At 38.2% G+C, this 22339-nt stretch overlaps 1 protein-coding gene across 3 annotated transcripts; it reads left to right on the top strand.

The window, feature by feature from the left end:
- Positions 1-1352: 1352 nt before the first annotated feature.
- On the top strand, positions 1353-20829 carry LOC148734273 (uncharacterized). 3 transcript variants are annotated; one of them, XR_015999090.1, is made up of 4 exons: positions 1353-1814; positions 3766-3803; positions 18857-18978; positions 19973-20829. XR_015999090.1 is itself a non-coding variant. In XM_088754636.1 (3 exons), exons 1-3 carry the CDS (start codon positions 18432-18434, stop codon positions 20156-20158), a joined length of 390 nt encoding a protein of 129 aa, XP_088610762.1. In that variant the 5' UTR covers positions 16698-18431; the 3' UTR covers positions 20159-20829. The 3 variants fall into 3 exon arrangements, 1 of the variants encoding a protein (XP_088610762.1); XR_015999089.1 differs by lacking the exon at positions 1353-1814 and having other exon boundaries at positions 3545-3803; XM_088754636.1 differs by lacking the exons at positions 1353-1814; positions 3766-3803 and adding an exon at positions 16698-18513.
- The last annotated feature ends 1510 nt before the right edge of the window (positions 20830-22339 follow it).

Raw genomic sequence — 22339 nt, forward strand, 5'->3', positions numbered from 1 at the left:
CAGGTTATATCTGGAACTAACACCACCTTAGTATAATGGAAAGAGAAGAAACAGAGAGGGGTTGAAACCAGAGCACGCTTTATCAAGGGACCTCATGGATCGCGCGCGAGTCTGTCACAACAAAGTCGGGGCGGTTAAAACAAGAACCAAGTGCTCCAGAATGGACGTTTCTATCGCGGCTTGAAAAAACTTAATGATATAAGATGGCAAACAAAAGGGACATTTATTGATGACTACGCTTTGCAAGCTGCTTTTATTTAAGAATTTTGAATGGAGGATTGGGAGCCAGAATAGAAAGTTCAATACCTATCACTCTCATTGGGTGTTACGAAAACTAAGACCCTCGAAAACTGAGACCTAAGACCTAAGACCCGTCTTAGTTTTCGAGATTACGAAAACGAAGACCCCCTAAAATCGAATCCGCCGAAGTATAAAGTCAAATTGTAACCAAAATAGGTCTAATCTGTCAAGTCATCTCCTGTTCGATCCTTTCCACCGTGTTTTAGGTCAAATTTAACGCTAAATTTAGAGGTCTTAGTTTTCGTTATTTCGAAAACTAAAACCCCCACCAGACCATTCTTTGAAATTTATACAAAGTCGAATTACGACCGTTTAAAGTCTATAATCCGTAAAACAACTGAAAAAACTACTATCATACTTGAAGATCAAGCATGTGAATGACTCAAAATCCGAGTTTCCGCGCCAAAACCTACCGCGTGCACATTACCCGTATACGTTATTCAGCTCTGTCACAGGTAACGCAATCTCGGTCGCAGAGACACGAAGAGAAACATCCAAGTCCAATAGGAAACCAATTTTATGATTTAAAGGATAAACAACAATATTAAAGAGTAATAGGGGTAAGGCATATTTTCAGTGACAATAATACGTAGGTAGTGTATGGCTGTTATCCTCTTTATAAAGCCCCAATGCTGATAGGCTAGGCGGATTCATGCTGACGTTATTGTTTACATTTTTGCTCATTTGCATACAGCTTTGCGTAAAGAAGGAAGCATGTTAGATACAAATTGACTTCAGGCAGCTTAAGAGCTAGAAAACCTTAGTGCATAGTGAAATTTTTAGCCCTTCGGGTGTACTATTCAAGGAGAAATAGTCCATCAAAAACTGCAAAATTTCTGGGTGGCAAACTGGGCGCTAATGAGCTCATACATTCTAAGTAAAATTTTGAGTTTTTAAACCCGTGTTGCACAAAAAGTGTTCAATGTATTAGGCTCGTATTCATTGGCCGAGTTAATCGTACTTTGACCTTTCGTTATTCAAAACTGATATATTTTTAGCTCCATCAGAAACTGAATTGCTTATGCTAATGAGGCAAATATTGTAAACAAGGATTCCCCTCTAAGTCTGCAAATTGTTTGAAGAAGCGAATCGTCTAGAACGAGTATGATAGTAGTTTTTGGTTGTTTTATGAATTACAGTCTTTGAGCAGTCGTAATTCGACTTTGTAGAAATTTTATAGAAGGGTTTGTGGTGGGGGTCTTAGTTTTCGAAATTACGAAAACTAAGACCCTTAAATTTACCGTTAAATTTGACCTAAAACTCGTTGGAGAGGATCGGACAGGAGATAATTTGACAGATTAGACCTGTTTTGGTTAAAATTTGACTTTATATTTCGACGGATTCGATTTTAGGGAGTCTTAGTATCCGTAATCTCAAAAACTAAGACGGGTCTAAGGTCTTAGATCTTAGTTTTCGAGGTTCTTAGTTTTCGTAACATCTACTTGCATTTAACATTTGGACACAACCGCTATGATACAGATAATGGTGTTATCTCGAACTCAAGGATGGCAAAGGTAAGCCAAATTTCGCTTCTTTATGTTCAAATTATAATGGTTACCGCAAAGACCGAAGAGTTATAGGGGGTAAAGACGGTAAAGAGGGAAAAAGTGGATAGTGTATTTAACTGATGCATATATAACCCATGACTAATGAATATCTGAATTTAGGAATTTCACACTAAACGAATAATGCACAAATGTCGGTTGAAAATGAACTTAAATTTTTTCGGGTATTTTGCAACACAATTTAAGCTTTCCAAAAAAATGGGCGCTGGACTCGGGCTGCGAAAGTCAGGCATAGGCTAAAATGTGGACTGGACTGGGCTATTTTTTTGGACCATTTTTTTTTACCTTTTTCGGACCATTTTACAAAGGGGGAAGCACACCATTAGTACTCAGGGAGAGGTGGGTACAGTTAATAAGTGCTGAGGGAGGGGTGGGAGGCAGAGTGTTATTACTCAGGGAGGGTGGGAGGTGGTTGTAATTGTAAACACTACTGGTTAGTGGAGCTTTAACTCGATCGTGCAAATTATTTTGATCGGTTTTTCGACTTTTTGTATATAAAAATTTTTGCGCTGGGCCGCGGCGTTTCTTTAATATTTTTGTCATGCGAAAGCGAGACTGCCTCGTAAACACTGGACTTTAATTGTTATTGAAAATATCGCGTTTACGATCCTCAACTGTTGAGTTGCCAGTCTGCCATTGGTTATGCGTGTGCCTTTTGAGGCGACTTGTGCACCATCAGTTTTCCTTTGAGTATACAGTATGTGATTACCAGATTTATCTATCTTCCCTCGTCACTGATGTTAACAGACGAGATCACGGAATTTCCGGTTCTTAGCCCTTGACTTAGCCGCATATAGAATTCACAAGCGCTATTGCAATTTTAACGTTTATACGTGTACCATATTGGTACAGTCGTACAAAGCAACCTCCTCTCGGGTGTCTCGAAAACACATACCTTGAATACACGCACCGCAGACCTAAAAAACGCAGACCTCGAAAACGCAAACCTCGAAAAGTTTGTTTTCGACATTTCGAAGAGAACATTGGTTCACGCGCAGACGTCCAACGTTAAGCGCGGGCCAAACCATATATGGCTACCGAAATAGACATTCTCTGGTTTCAAGTCGCGGTGTACCACATTCCCTGAATGCAAAAATTAAAGTCCCTCGGCGATATCAATCACTGCCTTCAGAAAAAGCGGTGAAAAATGTTGAAAGGCTTCGCCTGCTTGTATTCTATCGAGGCAAAGCAATAATTCGAGATCTAAACCTAAACACCAGGACTGAATGGCAGGAAATCAAAACACTCGTATTCCATCATTATAGCAACTGGTTTAAGACCGATTAAAATAATTTGTACGATCGAGTTAAAGCTCCATTAACCAGTAGTGTTTACAATTATAACCACCTATCGCCCCTCGCTGAGTGATAACAGTCTGCCTCCCACCCCTCCTGAGTACTAATGGTGTGCTTCCCCCCTCATAAAATGGTCTAAAAAAGGGTCCAAAAAAGGGTCCAAAAATGGGTCCAAAAATGGGTCCAAAAATGGGTCCAAAAATGGTCTAAAAAAGAGTCCAGTCCAGTCAATATTTTACCTTATGTCCGAAAGTCTAGATGATGCCGTAACCTCCGACAGGGTCCCTTGTCAAGTTGCCTGTAACGGTGACAGATGAGCTTTCACTCACGTACAAGCTGCCCGGTGGTTTTGATATCGATCGTGTTACCTGTGGGTGTTTTGTCAGGCTGGACTTTTGCGCACTCTGACAAAATTCAGTGAGATAGAATGAAAACAGCGAGAAGTTCTAAAGAATGTCTCCCAACGAGTCGTAAACGACCGTCGTTCTTATATATCTCGTTTTAATTCATTGTCTGAAAACGAAATTAGATCGAGAAATGATACACTAATAACACAAACCTGGTCGAAAAGCTGGCTCTACCTCTCTTTCATCTCCTCCGTTCAGATTGTGATCACCGAAAGATGCCACTAGGATAAATCGAGGTAAGAATTTATTTGCTTAACCTCCAATAAATTCAAGTACCTTTTTTGACCTATTGTGCAAGTAGCGTAGCATTTTTCCAAGCCCGGCAGGAGGAGTGGAACAGTTATACGGGCAAGGAGCAGAATGTTCGCTCGTTTTAAATGTCAAACCATCGAATTAGGGAATATTGTTTTCCACTATTACTTGTTTTATTACTTTTAGTAATCTGGCGTTTAATTTTCGAAATGCAAGCTACCTCTGATCTTATCGATCGGGTAAGGCGTGGGCTAAAGACGAAGAAAAAAAACAATAACAAAGACGAAACCATCAAAGTGTTCTTTGCGACCAACAAAGACATGTGAGGCGTTCAAACGTTCTTGCTTAAAGTAAATACTAAAACTAAAGTAAATACTGAAGTGAACTGGAGTGAAGTAAAGTGAACTAAAGTGAACTAAAGTAAATACCAGATTCTGAGACATGACAAGTCCCAACATACATTTGACTTACAACTACATCTACTTTAAGCCAGCTGGCGGTTGAATAATCCCAAATAATGGTAGTTTACACACTACTTTTGAAGAAATGCATCATTACATGTAGAAGTGCCCAATGTGCATATTTCAGACACATCATTTGCAATGTGTTTGAATGTCCTTTTGTATGAGAATAAATTGAACAGTTTGGAGATATCACTTTTAGGACATTTTAACTGAACGAGTTGTTGGATTCACATGTATTGCTAATACCGTATACCCGTGTATAATACGCACTTTTTTTTCTGTCAAAATAACCATCTAAATTGCGGAGCGTATTATACAATGAGGCTTTTCCGTTTAGATCTTGTTACGGACGGTCTAATTATAGGAAAGTTCCTTTTCTTGTCTCCTTCGTTTGCTATGATTCCATTTCCGGGTCCCTTTCGAACTCATCGGGTTTAACCTGTGTTGATTTAAGTCCAACGCTGGTATTTAACTGTGACGTCAGCAAAGGTTGTTTGCACAAGACAAATCTCTTACGGCCACAGAAGTAACAGATTCATCTTTTTTTTCTCAGTCATCGTGAAAAAGAACTTTTCCACACTGCAAGATGTTTGGGTTATTTTTAGGCAGCTTAGGGTGTGGGGGGGGGGGTGCACTTGCTTTTTCTTTCGTGATCTCTTCTCTGACAGTCCACTGCATCAGTGGTCTGTAGCTGTCTATCCACTCTTTCATGACAAATTCTCTTTCTTTGGCAATTGTCTCAGAGTGCAAAAGTTTAATAAAATGGACAGTGTGGAAAGGGATACTAGTCTGGGGTACTTTGCAGTAGGAGGCAGGGTGAATATTGTGCTCGGCCGCCCACTTTGTGAGCCCTTTGAGGGACTGCGAGATGTTACCAAAGTCCATAGCGTACTGGAGGATTCTAAAGGTTTCACGTTTAAAATGAGAAACGGCGTGGAGATTTTTCACCTGGGTTGCGACAATAGTTGCCCAGCGACTCCGAGTAAATGTAGTGTTAGACAGGAGACGATCGATCATTTTTACAGAAAGTTCAACAGAATGTTGTGTCCTTTGTGATACAGTTCCTTCCGTGCCATTTGTTTTAAATCGTCTTTTAGACAGTTATCCGCATTCTCTTTTGCATCAGGGGACTTAATGTACTTACTAACCTAAGCGACATTTTTCAGTGCTTGATCTGGAGGGATATTATGCGCAGACTTTCCTTTGCACGACATCCCTGAGATTGTAATCAGAGGAATGTCGTAAATTGTTCTTAAATTCCTTGTCACCCTTATAAATAACTGAGTACACTGAGGGGATGCATGCTTGTTATTCACTGTTGATCCACATTCGAAGCACCACTTAAAAAAGCTTGTACAAATTTTGCTTGAAAACAAGAAATTTGTCCGTCTTTCTTGGGAGTTACTTATAGGCCGTGACGTTCTTCTTTATTAGAAAACGATTATCTGATAATGATTCAAGGTCGTCTTTGGTTGGAATGACCAACGGATACTTAGTAGAGAACAAATTGTCATTGTTTTCCCCCTTATCTTGAGGGTTCACTTCGGAGCCATAGATTGATGCCTTATAATGTCTTGATCCTGTTGGGGTGCCTTGATCGCAAGTGGTCACAATAACATAAATGACGATACATCTGCTTGTGTCCCAGTAATTTCATCGTAAGTTGTTCCCCTGCCCAAATTAACTGAATTGCATCCAGTCTCGTCCATGGTGGAAGGCATTGATGCAACCTTGAGCACATACAAACTTGTGTCCATTTCTGAAGAGTGGGTATCATGATATTTCCCGATAAGATTTGGCGTCGAAGATGTCATTTACTCAACTCCCCGACGTTCTGTTCCTCCTCCTCCTCCTCCTCGATTCGTTGTTTTTGGATAAATTGGTTGTTGGTGAGTAGCCCTTAAGATTGGGTCTTGCCGCAACGTCTCGTCGTTGAACTCGTTCACACTATCTCCGGAAAACGGCTATGGTAGCTTCGAGTCAAGTTGTTGTTGGGTTTCTATGATGTAATTTTCAGTGTTCCCATCAAGTTTTTTTGCCAATCAGTACACTTTTTATGCATCATTGTCATGTTAAGCAGTAACCTTGTGAAACAAAACTTACAACATCAAATAAAAATAAAATCTAAGGTAACACTAGCAATTATTATACCAAAAAGGAGTAGGGAATGCGATATATTGTGTAATAATCACACAAAATCAAAGTCTCCACCACTATCAGACTCACCATATCAACATACATTTGGCTCAGTGCGATGTCAGTGATTAATAATTTCTTGTTTCAGATCGATGTTAAGGACTACATTTCTGAAATCAATCAGATGAGATAGAAATTAATTTAGCTTGAGCTTTCATTGTTCTTTCTCTGATTATTCAAGGACTGAAGGATATTGAACTTCTTTGTTTAGTTCTACCGATGGATTTCTAGTAAGCTGGATGATCAAGGATTTGCACAATATCTTCTTGTGTTTCGTCCACAACTGAAATGCAAGGTACTTTCTTTTCTGCATCTTGCTTTCCTCCTTCACACCAGAAATGCAAGTTCCCTGTCACATAGTCCTGGGTCTGTCTTTCTTAAAATCTCAGAATTTCTTGTCGCTTTACTACTTGGAGTAGTCTTGTGCACGCATCCCATCTATTTATCTTTCAATGGATGAAACAACGGAAGTCATCTTTCTTTTCCTCTATCCCTGTCGAGAGACAGCACAGAGGCAAAAGTGTAAGAGAACTGTAAGGTTTAAATACTTTCATCTCTTTAGTTGTTTTGTTTTCATTTGTTCGTGGTTAAAAAAAAGTGAATTAAAGTAGTGTCATTCCACCGATTAAAACTATATATATTTACCTTGAGCACTGAAGTACTTGAGTGAGCCATGGTTGCGTATCATCGTCGGAATGTGGTAAACCATTCCCCACATTTGGGGTTTGGAACCTGTTTAGACAGTTTACAGTGAACTGAGCCAGCCTTCTGTGCACTATACTGCCAGTGCCTTCCTTGCATGCGACCCAGATGTTGATATTGCTCTTTTTCTTACTTGAGGTGCTTTCCTTACTTGAGATGCTTTTACTAATTGAGGCGCATAATTGTGTTGTCTAAGGTTTTGTAATTCGTTGACACACACCATATTTAAGGTTTTGTCTTTACTTTCCAGCCTTTATTTTATTCCTCACAGCAAGTCTTCCATCTTTAAAAATTTAGTCGAATTAGTAAGGCGCCATCCTAACACTTCAGCTTATTCATTCAAAGTAATTAAAACTTGGTTGTACTGCGATACGAATTTATTGTCCTTCCCCCTCACTACTCCAACCTTTCGGCTGAATTTAAACGTGTGGTTGCATGATTTAATCTCTGCAGTTAAACTGTTCCTATGCCCTTCGTATAAATGGAAGTTTTTATCAAAGTTTGTCAAAAATATTTTCATCAGAAGGTCGTTGCTTTCAAAAGAGAAAATTAAAATTTCATTAAACTCAGAAACATAGATATTATCAAAAGTGTTATCTTCGCTTGTTGCTACTGCGTATATTTGCTTTCTCCTAATAAAATCTTTGATGTTCAGGGAAGCAATGCCCTCACTAATTTTCATGAAATTTATTCCCTGGAGTAATTCTCTTTCTATGAAGTCGTACTTGATTTTCGTATACCCGCTTCTTTCTGTTAAAAAACATTGGGGAATATCCCTATATTACTCCGGGCATACTATTCCATACAACGGGTATAGTAGGCATCAGTTTGTGGCAGAGTCTTCCCCTAAAACTAATGTAGATTTTTGTACTAGAATGGTGTTACCATAGAGATCGTGTATCTTGTGGGTTTTCCTTTTTGTTTGTTGCTCACCACTTTAACCCATCGCCAAGGTTAAAGGTAAACTCTTTTACAAATTGGACATTCCATTTTATGTTCGAACTGTTCGCATGGGCTGCAAATTAATATTTTGGGCAATAGCAATTTGCCTCTTCCAGGTTGGTTTAAAGGTAACGGATGATATCCTTTTCCTGGTCTATATTTCCTGTCCCTTGGATTTTTTTTAGAGTCTGCGACAAGATTGTTAATGTTTGACTGTGCTTCCCCTTGGAGTAGTTTCAGTTCCAGTATTTGAACAAGCTATAGAAAACAGGATAAGTATGCTGACAGCAACGTACTACATCCTCTTAACAAAATTTTTATGACCTGTCAGAAAAAAAAAGAAATATAATAGTAAATTTGAGCGTCCCATAGTTCTGGTGCTACACCACCTCCACCCCACATTCGGGAAACCCCCCCATTCCAATTGCAAACTTTTGTAGACAAATCATATACTCATAAGAACAAAACAGGAAAGCAGTCTTTGATCACCATAAAATAGCGATAGTGGCCCTTGTTTTTGGTCATAAATGAACATATTTTTTACTCCTGGCCTTGTTCAGTATTTTGTTTTAGGAAATGGTTCTTCATTGAGGTGACGAACTCTTAATTTGGCATAAAATTTTTATGTAAGTGTGATATTGAAATGTTTTTATCACGTGCACATTCCTACAAGCAATATCTACGTACCCAAGGCTCAGTCTCAGTCCATTACATGTAGGTTAATAATAGTTTCTTTCCCTCCCCAGCTTTCCGCGGTCTAAACTGGGAACAAGAACAGATAGAACTAAAGTGATTTATAGAGTTGATTGTCCTTAGAAATAAAGATAAACCTAATCTCCAGTTCTCGTGCACCCTTAAACTAAAAAAATAAAAAACAGTTATTATGCTCAGTATCGTTATTTGGTTTAAGAAGATGAAGAAGCTTGAAGAAATTGTGTAAGGACATTTATCGCCACTTTTGCTGTCTCTAAATATACCCAACTATATTGAAGTTACGGTGAGCACGAGCACGGGTCCTGATCATTTAGATTTTTGTGGTAGGCCCAGAAAACAATTGTGAAAATGAATGAATCAACAGCCGAAAAAAATAATCTCAATTCACATTTTTAGTTTCACATGTCGCATAGGTGAGTTCATAGAAAATGAAAGATGTTAAAGTTGAGGCATGGTTATGAAATGGAGAATTATGTTTTTCTGTGTTGTTATTGCTGTAACATCATAGGTGACAAATTACTCCTTAATTTTGGCACGAAACTTCAGCGTTAATTTTTAATTTCACCTGTGAAATTACAAAATTGCCATGGTAACATCTCTTGTATCTCGATCAGAGCGAAGATGGCGTCGAGATTTAAGACGGTGACCCTTGAAGAAGTTACGAAATTAAAAGAAGCGGCCGAAAATTATTAACAGGCACGAAGAATTCGAAAGGTATTTTTTGCGACGAAACTCAGAAAATTCCGAACTTTAACAATAATGTATGCTTTAAACGAAAACTATATCCTTCTTCATGTTCTCGGTTTTCGATAGAATAAACCAGTAGAAACAATTACGGTTGTGAACGTAATTTGTCACCCACGATATTAAAAGGTAATCAAATGGTTTTCTCGTGAAATTAGGAAATAATTTCATTTGCGTTTTGTCAAAATTCTGATAACTTCCCGAGCCTATAGGCTCGGGAAGTTATCAGAATTTTGACAAAACGCGCGTGAAATTAATTCCTAATTTCACTCGTCGCCATTTGATCACACATACTAATTAAACAATAGAGTGTTTCTGTCGAGAAACTATCGGCTGATAGTTGCCCCGCGGAAATTTGATGTTCTTAAAACAAATATGCTATTTTTAAGAACATCAAATTTCCAAGGGGCAACTATCAGACCGATAGTTCCAAGACATAAACACTCTATTGTTTTTATTGTTCACCACTAAATTTTCTTCCGCGCCTACAGCTTGTCACAAATGTCAATAATTCGCAACCGTACATTGGCTAAATAATACGTTATACCTGTCAAAATTGAAAAGTCACTGTTTTCCAATCTGCCTAACTTCGCGGCCGTCAAACTATTCAAAACTTTTCACGGATGAGTACTATCAATCCAGGTATTTTCCGCGGACGGGCACTATCCATCCGGGTATTTTCCGCGCGCGGGCACTATGGACTGATAGTCTCTCTCCACAGATGAACACTATCGCGTCACGTGATCGATTTAAACCAATAAGAACCGGAGAAAATTTAATGGTGAGCTATAATACTCTGCAATACACTTATTCGCATATTTTCACGAAAATCTAAAATAGCTCAGTAGGAGCAGGCCGAAGTCGTTGCCTCAGCTAATTAAGTTGTTTGCCAGCAAGAGGCCTCTTTGCTTCCTATAGGCGACTTTGTCCTCAATTAATAGCTTAGGTCGATGTTAATCTTACTATGGTCAAACACTTTATTTATATTCAAGTGTGAGGGTGACTCGTATACATTAAGAAACACTTGTGTGAGATAGTTTGTGGCCTGTACGACGCAACGTTTCCTCTCTATGTTGGGCAGTTGAACACCAACATAGCGCTAACTCGCCGAAAACGCTTCAAAATGGCCTGAGACGCTCGGAATCAACAAAGAAAACAACAAGGCAATAAGGTAAGCCCATTTTATTTCAAAACAAGACATTTTTTTCTCTCTTTTAAGGCAAACCGATAACATCCCATACAAACCTTTATAAATATAAAACGTTACGCAACACGGTAAGAGTCACGTCCGCTTTTCTAGCAGTGAGCTTGGGCTGCCTGTGGTCCACATACACACCAGTGGTGTGTAAGTTCTTTATCCCCAACTGACCTCTGTCCTTCTTGGTTGTTTTTCGCTTCATTTTTGTATTTTGAAGTCTGCTATTTTAAAGAAGGAAATCAGAATATAATGACAACCCATAATTACTGAACGAGAAAACCAAATGATACATACAAAAAACTGAGAAAAGCTTATCTGAAATATAAATTTAGTAGAGTCAGTTAAATCTGTTATCAATGCCATGAACCATGTGAGGTTTGCTTTATTTCGTGCGATAGTAAATAAGGCAAGAAATTCGTTACCTTAAGGGATATAGTGTTATTCCCGAAATATATGGAAGAATTGATTTATGTGACGTTAGTTCCGTAACTTTTTGTAATTACTTCTTTTCTGACACTCCTACAAGCTACCCAGGTAAAAGGAATGGTATAAAAATCAGTTGCTAATAGAAAAGCAAAAAGGTGGATACAAACCCTTGGTAAGCTGGAAAATTTCTTTCATGATTGACATCATTTTTAGGTAAATGGTGAATGGTAAATAAAGTGAACAAATCAGAGAAAGGTTTTTTCCTGATAGGAAAAGTTTTCTTTCTAAAATAATTTTTTTTTCTAAGATCGTTTAAAAAAAGATATTATGAAGAATGCCGTTAAGACTGAGGTAAATTGCTACAAATTGCAACAAACCCGATGAAATTGTAATTGATTCTGCCTGTCCACCTTCTAAAAAGGCTGTGAAAGAGCAATTTAAATGGTCATTTAAGTCCTGAGACACATATATCCCGCTATGAAATTCTGCCCACGTCAGGCGTTGAAAGTTCATCTCGAAATACAAGTCATGACTCGTGTCCTAAGGACGTCATCTTTCCCCCTTGCCCTTCGGATTCCATTGTAACATACGCCGTGTTGCAAGGCCAAAGATTTAGAAGTTTCTCTTACATTGTAGACCCTACCTCTCACATTTTGGACAAAGCATGGATTTTAAATAAAGAGCAAAATAAGTTTTAGAGCTATTAAGAAGTTTTCCTGTTTTCCTTTAAGCTTTTGTAAGAAAGCGACGCGAGGGCAGTGGGGCTGGACGGCTTTTCCGGACTGGCTCACGTCAACCCATCCGACCCAGCACACGTCAGCTTTAGCAAGCGGGGCCGAACGGGTCATACGATAAATTCTTGTGCTATACGATTACAAATAAATAATGGTAACATAAGCGAATGGCGTATCTAAGTTAATTTGTTGTAAAGAAGAACTACTTCGGACAAATGGCAATCACAAACGGTACGATTCAATGCATACTACAGAACCAGGAAAAGAAAATTTTCAAAGCCACCAACTGAGTTTGAAAACCGACATTAAATAAAAGGTCAAAAGGATCGAATCTTATCACGATTTTTTCTGACATTTTTAATTTTCCTTTCCTGAAGTTACAAGGTCATCTCATGTTTCTTCACTATTTGATCCTTTCTCAATTTCTGGGAGCAATTCATGTCCCATTGGTTTTCAAAAGCCCAAACCATCCAATTAGTTCGCAATTATACGGGGTCTTACGGCGCCAAGATATGCATACAACAAACTTTACATATTTGGAGATGTTGACCAGCATCCCTAACCAAAAACATCCTTACCTGATGCTATCCCTCTGTTTCAATAATGATACATCCTGTTTATTACAGATATACACAATGAATATTGTTGACAAAAGATTTCGGACAGATGAACATGATATCTGATTTGATAATTATTGTACGTGGGCTGCCTTGTTAGTGAACCGTTGTGTCGTGCATGATTGTTTCGAGTCGATGCAATCAGAACTCTGTGAAAGATGTCCAGATGTCGTGCACTGAGAGATGGAAAATAAAAGGATCCACTTAAAGTATGGGACAATATCATAGTTCATGGCTTCTCAGATCTAAAGAGCATAGACTGATTTTCTAACAAACGATGGTCTCTTAGAAGACAGATGTGAAAACTGTGCAGAATTTACTTATCATCAATAGTGTTCAAGTATTCCTTTTAGATATCTGATGTCCGATGTTTTCAAATGTTTTATTATCGAGCCAAATATTTCCGTTCGGCTTGTTGTAAAAGGAAAAAATTGCCAAAGTGAAGGTTGTTTCTTTCAATGAAATGGTTAATAGATAAACAATCACCGCACTGGCTAAATATAATGTATGAAGTGTGTAGTCACGAATCATTGCAATTAATAATATCAAATAAGGTAAATGATACATAAAGTGTTAAAAAAAGGATTTTTTTCCGTATGATTGCTTTCATGCACTCAAGACGTACTTCGCCAGTTAAATACGCCATTCAAGGTACCTTCAATAACTTTAAATTCAAACTGAAACAAGACTTGACCGGTAAGAAATACCCTACTGATAAATTTCGAATCAAAGTCGGTTTTCAAAAAGAATGAACCCATCCAAATTCTTTTTTTTTAAATTGGAATTCTTCACATTCAGCAGTAGTTACATTGTGCACAAGGATGTCAAACAATCCACTAGATTAATTGTGCTCGCTCCTTGGGACCGATTTCAGTTAGTCAGAATTAATGACAGACGCGTCACCACTGAGAGGCCCTACCGACGGATTATGAGTCGGTTTTCAGAGGAAGAATTAACACCGCCAATCTCTTTTTTTTTTTTTTTTTTTTTCCAAAATGCAAATTCTTTCCATTCTGCAGTGGTTACATTATGAACACGGACATTGAGCAGTCTAAAGGTGCATTCCTTTGGGCGGAGAAAGAGAAGCTTTGGAATGAAGGCAAACTGGGTGTCCATCCACAGGGCTGGTAACAACTGGGGAGTTTGCTTTCTATTCCCATTTGGTAGGCCACTCTATCGATTGAAAAAAAAAATAACGAAATAAAATAGAAATAGAGACAGACAGTATTAAACAAAAAATAGGCAGTCAATGACTGCATGTAGCTTACTGTACCTGTTATTACTTAGAATACCGTATTTAACCGCCCTGAAACGACACTAGAAATTACTCACAACTCAAGACATAGTGCAACCACAAATATAAAGCTCCGCGGTGAACGGAAACAAATATATTATTATAATATGCCAACACATTGACACCTGAACCACCCGTAACCGCCCCTACCTCCCTTCCCCAACCTTCCCTCATGGTTAGGATTAGGAGTTCAACGAACCAATAAGAATCCGTCATTTACACAAATATTTTGATGGCGTCATGGGGTACTAGAAGGCCGTCATTCTATGCGTTCATACTCAGGGGCCGACCATTTAACTCTTGAGGGGCGGGGGGGGGGGGGGTGGGCGATTTTGAAAAAAAACTTCCTGCAAGCGCTTGTTGGAAGAAAAAAATTCATGCAGCCCAAGTGTAACAGAAGAAAAAGGGCATTTAGAACGGAAAAAAAAATAGATTGCTAGAAAAAAAATTTCTTGATAACCAGAAATCACCCACCCCCCTTCAAAAATTAAATGGTCGGCCCCTAAAGGATCAAACTTGAAAAAAAGAGAGCGTCCGCGCGGCCGACCTTGAAAATTTTCAAGTCGGATTTTTCGTTTCTTTTGAGATCAAGCTAGACTTTGTGTCACTCATAATATAAAGTAGCAGTGCTATCTAATACTCTGTCAGGAAAATAATGGATACCAAGGTCGTAAAGGTGACAGAATAAGCTCTTGAGACAATGACACTACAATTCTCCAAAGCGATGCGAACTGTGGCCGTAAACCGAAACCGAACTTCCCGACTTCAAGCAGGGCCCAGCGACAATTTGACGATTCTATTGCCCGGTAAATATTACGTTTGATTAACTATGTGTTCAAAAAGTACTGTTTAATTGAAGATTTTGCGTCAAATCGTAGTACTTTCAGAATTTTCAACATAACACTACGCAATTTCTTGCCCTGAAGTCAACTAAACAACGATCTACGCATAATGAATTTTACCGCGTGGGCTTTGTACACGTAAGAAATTCGTACGTTTTTCGATTATAACAGTAAATCAAGAACTGTTTTGAATAAAACTGTCGTCCCGAAATATCTCTTGTCCTCTCTTGGTCATTTTCGTCTTGCTTCCTATTAATAGAAACCATGAAACTTGTGATCTCTTCACACCACAGGCAGCCCAAGCTCACTTCTAGAAGAGCGGACGTGACTCTTACAGTGTTGCGTAACGTTTTATATTTATAAAGGTTTGTATGGGATGTTATCGGTTTGCCTTAAAAGAGAGAAAAAAATGTCTTGTTCTGAAATTAAATGGGCTTACCTTACTGCCTTGTTGTTTTCTTTGTTGATTCTGAGCGTCTCGGGCCATTTTGAAGCGTTTTCGGCGAGTTAGCGCTATGTTGGTGTTCAACTGCTAACACCAATATAGCGCTAACTCGCCGAAAACGCTTCAAAATGGCCCGAGACGCTCGGAATCAACAAAGAAAACAACAAGGCAATAAGGTAAGCCCATTTTATTTCAGAACAAGACATTTTTTCTCTCTTTTAAGGCAAACCGATAACATCCCATACAAAGCTTTAGAAATATAAAACGTTACGCAACACGGTAAGAGTCACGTCTGCTTTTCTAGTAGTGAGCTTGGGCTGCCTGTGTTCACAGAAGGAGAAATTTGCATACTTCACTTTGAAGTTTGATCCGCATGCCTATTTGCACCCATGCGAAAATATTTAGCGAATTTTATCTTTCATCTCGATTTTTTTACTAAAAAATCAACCGCAGGACAAATAATCGCCGCAATGCACCACATAAACTCCTTTGGGGGGCAAATATTTCATTTGCGGAGCAATTAGCAATGCGACACAAACCCTGCAGGAGACAAAAAAACTGCGATCACGATCGCCAACGGGAAGTACGAAAATCGGACGATATCTATACGAGAAGACCGAACTGAGTTCCAAGCATTCTAGAAGGTTTCTATTGTTACAGACATACGGACGGACTTACACTCTGGATAGCGTAGTATCTACGACTTCACAGAAGTCTGTAGATACAAAAGGGAGTTAAGATCGGGGAAAATCGGATCAAAATCAGCAGAGTTCGTTGTCGGCTCGGATTCTATTGTTACCCTCACTCAGATTCTATTGTTACAGTCACTGAACAGGACAGCATAGTAGCTTACGCCTCTTTTAGAGGCAGTAAGCTACAAAAATGAATCACCTGACAGAAATGGTAATAAAGAAATAATGTTCAAGTCTCGGAGAGAGACTGAATAGAAAATTTTTCTTAAGATTGGTTTTGAGATGCATGGTCTGATAGAAGACCTTCCAACCGCAAACAGAAAAATAATTAATTTCTCAATTCTAGAACAAACTTTCTTTATGAGGGTGGCATCATGCATGTAGGAAGAAATTGTGTGGGCAAAATGGTGGGTTTCACTTTCCACCCCCATAATGTTCACTCCCATTGAGTATGGAACTGATACGAACCACTCGTGAAGGACGCGAGCACATCTGAGGCTTAAAAAGATGACTATATGTTATATGGTGAAGTTAGTAAACTGCAGAAAATGAAGCTAGCTAGGTTAAGTCGAAGAAATAACTGTTACATTATCAGTTTAACTCTGTGGTAGAAAGGGATGTTTGTTTATCTTCGTGGTGGTACGAGTTCAGAAACTTGTTTGCCGGAAGATATACGTGCATCCACCGCAAGGGAATTTGGCGCGCCGTTCGAAATGGAAGGAGGGAAAGAAAACAATCGAAACAAACTCAACCCACGTCGGTCTGGGTTTCGGAAGGGGGAGTGCTTTTGTCTTTTTGCCCATCGGCGAAAAACTTATCAGTCTAACATCTCTCTTAAATTTGATGTGGTAATAGTTTCTGTAAAATTCCTGCATCAACCTTAAGGCATGAGAAGTTGTTCGACTTGTTTTGCCTAAGGAAGGAAACCCAGGAGTCTGAAACCCAAAATGTAAAATGCTAGGAAAAGTAAGTTACGCTTAGTTGTCTTCTTCACGTTTGAGCTCTCCATTTTTTTACCCACGCAATTTTGGATCTGACGTTTATCTTTGTTGAACGATTCGCGTAATGTAAATCAAACACCTCACTTAATAAACACTCAAGTTATGTGTAATCGGAGTTCAGACCGGACGCAGAGATCGCACGGTTGACCCAGTATGAGAAAAGGGAAAAGAAGAAGAAAAGGAGGAACAATTACAGCAACGACGATAATCTGTCTGTCAAAGGGATAATTGTCCTTTTTACAGGGCCGAAGGCTTTTTCGATAAATTTATTTCCGGCGAGGCGTTTGATCTGAACATAATCTAATTGAAGTGATCTCAAATAGGTGGTTTATCGTGTTTCCTTAAACGACGGCGGCATAGCTTCCGTACGTTTTTCATTTTGTGGTACATTTTTTTGGCTCTGTTGATTTTTGCCATGAGGATCGAAAACACAACGAATTTTTTGTCTGATGGAATCCACCTTCTATTCAAGATTGGTAATTTCCACTTTTTTCCATTCTACGTAAATTTAGAAAGTTGTTCCAGTAAAAATGAATAAATAGCTTATGGATGGAAATGAAAAACTATAACCTGTGGATGTCCGTTCGTGACCGTGAACAGAAATAATAATTTTTTTGATAAACTTTTCTGGGATAGTGTTTACGGAAGTGGCAAATCTTGTAAACCAACGAATTCTTTAGGAATTACATGTTGGATATTTCAAAGTAGAATCAAATGATATAAAAGGAAGAGCTAGAAACCAAGATCGTGAACGGACTCGAACTTGGATAGATCTAACTACAATAACTGATATAGAAAGAAAGAAATCGGACAGCATGGACTTTAAAGATATTTTTGTGGTAAGTGCGAAGTCAGTATCATCTTTCGCTTTAAACGAAGGAAAGTTCTTTTTCACATCAACATTGCCAAAACTCTTGATTTTAACTTTAAATTTTGTTATCACCTTCTAATTTAATAAAATTCGTAGCCAAGGAAAGTCATGGCCGCTTCAGTTTTCATACATGCCAGCTAAGCTTTTTGTGTATTGTTTTGAAGACTCTGAGGGCCAATTGTTTACTAGAGGTTTAACCCAAATCGCAGTTTTACCCAAGCACTGAGCTTTACGTATTCTCTAGGGTTGTTGTCAATAGATAAATGTTCTTCCACTGCATTCTAACTTTCGGTCCTGTAGACACTGTTAACACAAGTGAATGTTTAGATAAAAGATTTGGCTAAATTCAAGATAGTTTAGAACGTGGTTTCGTCAAACAACGGCTAAAGTTTGTTCAAATAACCGACCCTGGAAGTTTGCGAAACTTTCCGACTTCAATCAGCCGTTTGTTCTCTTACTATTGTTTATTATAACTTTCATTTACCAATGCTAAAAAAAGGGTTTACATGAGACGCTGTTTGATGAAAACTTATGAGACGAAGATAAAATGGAAGGGTCACTTTTCTTCCAAACTTGATAGTTTTGTTCTTTATCGGCTTTCTTTCTTGCATAGACTGCTGTTGTCTGTTTGTTGGTTCATGCGGAATTAGGCGAGTCAAACACTCGCAAAAATAGAAACATTTACTCAGCTCTCTGTCAAACTTCGCTTCTTACAACAAGTGGCTGTCTAATGAAGATTCAAAGTTGTTCAAGTGGTGTGACTACGTGTAAAGTAAGAGTTCGTGGAACTCTTACGACAGATCTGGCAACAAGTGAGTGAGGACTGGCACGAACAAAATCTCAGATATGCTTAATCACTTTAAACTTCATTGCTATCATTACTTTTTTCCTTCATCCAAAGATTGAACCAGTCCTTCAAAGCTAACCGCCCAAAAAAATGCATGCTGAAGCATACGCTGGAGGAATAATATTAAAAAAAAAACTCTCAATTTTAAAGGCCGGGATGAATTTTACCATGAAATTTGTTAGAGTGGGTTGTCCCATGGTAACTAACAGAATCGTAAATCCCAATTAGTCGTAATGGATAAAAAACCACCTCACATTTAACATATCATAAAAATAAATGTAAAGCTGCTTTCTAAATTTCTTTCAAAGGATTTACCATTGTTAACGTTAAGGCACAAGATGGAACAGTGGGAAAGTGCATTGAGTTTACTACAACCAGCCAAGTTAAATATGCTTTGAAGGTCGACGCTGTGACTAATGTAATTTTTGAGGTGAGTTGATACCAAACCAGTGTCACTAAACACGTGACTGAAAAAAGGCAGAACTGCGGCTGAAGATCTAGCCCCAGTTGGTTGAAGGTTAGATACAGCTATCCACTGTAAATTTTTGTTCGGAATTATCCGCTAGTTAGTGATTTATCCTTTGAATAGCGTTATCTGCCCTTTGAAGAACCGGAGCCTGGTGTTGCCCTTAAAGAGAAAACTAACTCTGAAACGCAGAAAAGGTGTTTGAATGGAATTACTAAGCTTAATTGGCAGACTTTCCAACTGACTGTGCTCTCTTTTATTTCCTTATTCACGCTCACATGTGAATAATACTATTGCTTAATTTTTCAGATCTTTTGTCATGTAGCGAAGAGGCATCCTAAGTTTTTGACATTCGCTTAAGTTTGCAAGCGATTCGCGTGCAAACGTTTCATAATCCCCTTCTTGGCTATTAGTGGACTGTTTTCGTTTTCTTTTACAAGAAGTCCCGGCCGGACCAACACTCAAGGTCTTAAAATAATTGAGAAGAATTTGCTACCTTTCTATAACATCAAGAAATGGTTAGATATTCTAGTCTTCTCGGATAGGGACGAATAAATAGAGGTCCCGTCTCCTACAGGGTTGGGGCAGGAGACGTTAATTTCCCACACACGAGATTACTGTGTGATGGATGTCCTCCCCTGGGGTGGGATGGGTGGGTTAGGACAGCAGGTCCACATCAACTATTACAGCTGCCAATTAATCAACCTGCTTAAACAAATAAATGAACTTCAACTTCAAGATATTTTAAAGCAGAAACACTCGCATATAGTAACTAAGTACTTAAAAAATAAAGCAGTTAGGTGAAAAGAACTTTTAGACTATTTAGATCAGAGCTTCAAAATTTGCACCCGTCTTGTTCAATGACTGCTGACCATAGCAAAGACGCATGAAATGCTTGTGCCCTTTTCACCATGACAAAATCTTGTCAATGACTCTTATTCGTTGTTTGTATTCACAGAAACAGCAAAATGGCTGTCGCGACAGAATTCCCGATGACTTCATTTTCACTGAAGCGAGAAAAGGCCCAAGACATTTCACATATACACAGAATTCAAAGTGTCTTGGTACAAACACTGATGGCACCTTGTCCTTAATGACTGTTAATGATAAAAGATGTAAATACCGCCTTTTTAAGTGGACCTAAGTAAATAAGAAAAAGTTACCCATATTTTGCCTTCCTAATGCCCCATTTACACCAGAAAAACCTGTTTAATGAAACCAGTTTTCACTGATCAAACGTCAGCAACTGGAGGCTGAAATTAGGTTTCAAGTAATCATTAACTTTTATTTCTATTTTATTGTTTATGGAGCTAAATTCGAATTCAACAAAGATCATTTAAAGCAGCTTCTATCAAGAAAACAATTTCAAACCTTTCTTTGATGAATCAGCTTTTTATATGTTATAGCTTTGGTGTGAATGGGTTATAAGATTGTAGCGTCAGATAACTCTGGAATACTAATTTTGATGAAAAAATTTTTTACAGAAATACAAATATTTTTCTATTATTGTTTTTGTAGTAGCTGTTTTTTTTTCTTTCATCTTTTTCTGTAAGTTACCTTTCAACTTAGGTTTCCGTTCAAGACAACCAAAATATCAAAAGTAAAGTGAGCGATCATTTTAAGTCGGAATTAGTCTCTTACTGGTCTTGAATGATTAAAATTAGTAACAAATCACACATGTTCTGATTGAAGGATGAAGCCTTCGTATTGCTCATTCTCCCAGACATGATGACATGTGGCATAGTTAGATTGTTTCTTACTATAAAATAAGACTTTAAAAATACTTGCAATAAAATTTTTTTTAACTCTCGTACAGATATCGGTGTATTTTTCTGGCCATGTGTATTAACCACAAAGAGATGTGTGAAACAGTGGACTTTTTCTTGATACGATACGGTTTTGAGGTTACAAACCCCTTGTGACAAAGACCTAAGAACTCAACATATGAGTTGGAGTGAAGTTTAACGCAACTGTATGAAAACGGAAATCTCACCTCCCTGAATAGAGTGGCGCCCTAATCATTAAACAGAGAGTGGTCAGTTCGCGTCAAAACTTGTAGCACGATGCGGCACGAACCAAAGAATGTGAGAGGACAAGATTACTGTTGGAAATAACCTGATCATCTTTTGTTATGAAATTTAATCTTACGTTACACAGAACTTTCATGATTAATGAATAATTATTTACTAGATAATCAATCATTAAAATAGCTATTAACTGAAAAGTGTGAAAAGTAATGAAGATTGTCTTTTAGTTAACGGTTATTGTACCTTGGGGTTTAACAGGTCAGGATTGAACTTCTAGGCGAGTATCTCAAATGATAATGACTTTTAATCTAGTTTTTTTATTTTATTTTCATAGACATCTTGCTAACAATAAGATCGAAACTATTACAAATTATACTTTCAAGAATTTTAATAATCTGCACGAACTGTAAGTTGAAATACGCTTTTTTTTTAAAATGCTATTTAACTAACGGTACCATTTAATCAATAGAAAAATACTCTAAAACCAGGAGCTCAGTACCCTTCTGACACAACCGTTTCGTGGAACTAGGCTAGTCCATTTAATTACGGTACAGTGGAACCTTTGACCATTGCGCCTTATAAACAAAGTGGCCTTATCAACAAGGTGGCTGTATTACCGGGGCAGGATCAGTTTGCCTAAGTAAAAGTTAGCGTCAAGAATTACTTCCTTTATCATTGTTTTAATGGAAATAGGGAGGAGTGTTGCTTACTATGTAATGTAAATCGGCTGTTTGATTCGTAAATGACGGAGATAATTGCAATTACATGTCAGAGGCGTTTCGTTTTCTAAATTTGGGGCCAGTGGCGGTAAAGGTTTCTGCTGTTTGGGTTTTTAAAATGGTGTCGTTGGCTGTATTGAAGAGTGACCGCTTTAACGAGGGTCTTTATAAGGAAATGTAGTTTTGCTGGATGACCGTGTTACTTAAATAGCTGGAAGACGGGGTTCCACTGAAGTTCTAATAACATACAGGTTGACATGAGTGACCTATATGCTTGAATAAAAAAATGTCATACAGCTTCAACTGAATAATGCTATCATTGATAGAGTAATAAAAGAATCAAGCGCCACTTTTTTCTTTTTTATCAGCGATATGTCCCAGAACCTTATAAAAAAACATTTTCTATGAAACATTGGCTGGACTAAACTCTCTGGAAGAATTGTAAGTTATTGGGGTTGAATTTACTTATTAGCTATGGTTGCTGATGATTTCGATCAATTCCGTATCATTAAGTTCAAGTTAACGTATATCAACTCGCACTCTAGGATAGCCTTTTCACGACAAAATGTTTACACGAAA

This window comes from Stylophora pistillata, chromosome 3 (genome assembly GCF_964205215.1).
Source record: "Stylophora pistillata chromosome 3, jaStyPist1.2, whole genome shotgun sequence".
NCBI lineage: Eukaryota > Metazoa > Cnidaria > Anthozoa > Scleractinia > Pocilloporidae > Stylophora > Stylophora pistillata.

Excerpts from the sequence above, each read along its gene's own strand:
- LOC148734273 (XM_088754636.1), top strand. The coding sequence starts at position 18,432 with ATGAAGATTCAAAGTTGTTCAAGTGGTGTGACTACGTGTAAAGTAAGA. Across the intron at positions 18,514-18,856 it reads TACGACAGATCTGGCAACAA|GATTTACCATTGTTAACGTT; the intron begins GTGAGTGAGGAC and ends TTTCTTTCAAAG. Across the intron at positions 18,979-19,972 it reads TGACTAATGTAATTTTTGAG|AAACAGCAAAATGGCTGTCG; the intron begins GTGAGTTGATAC and ends TTGTATTCACAG.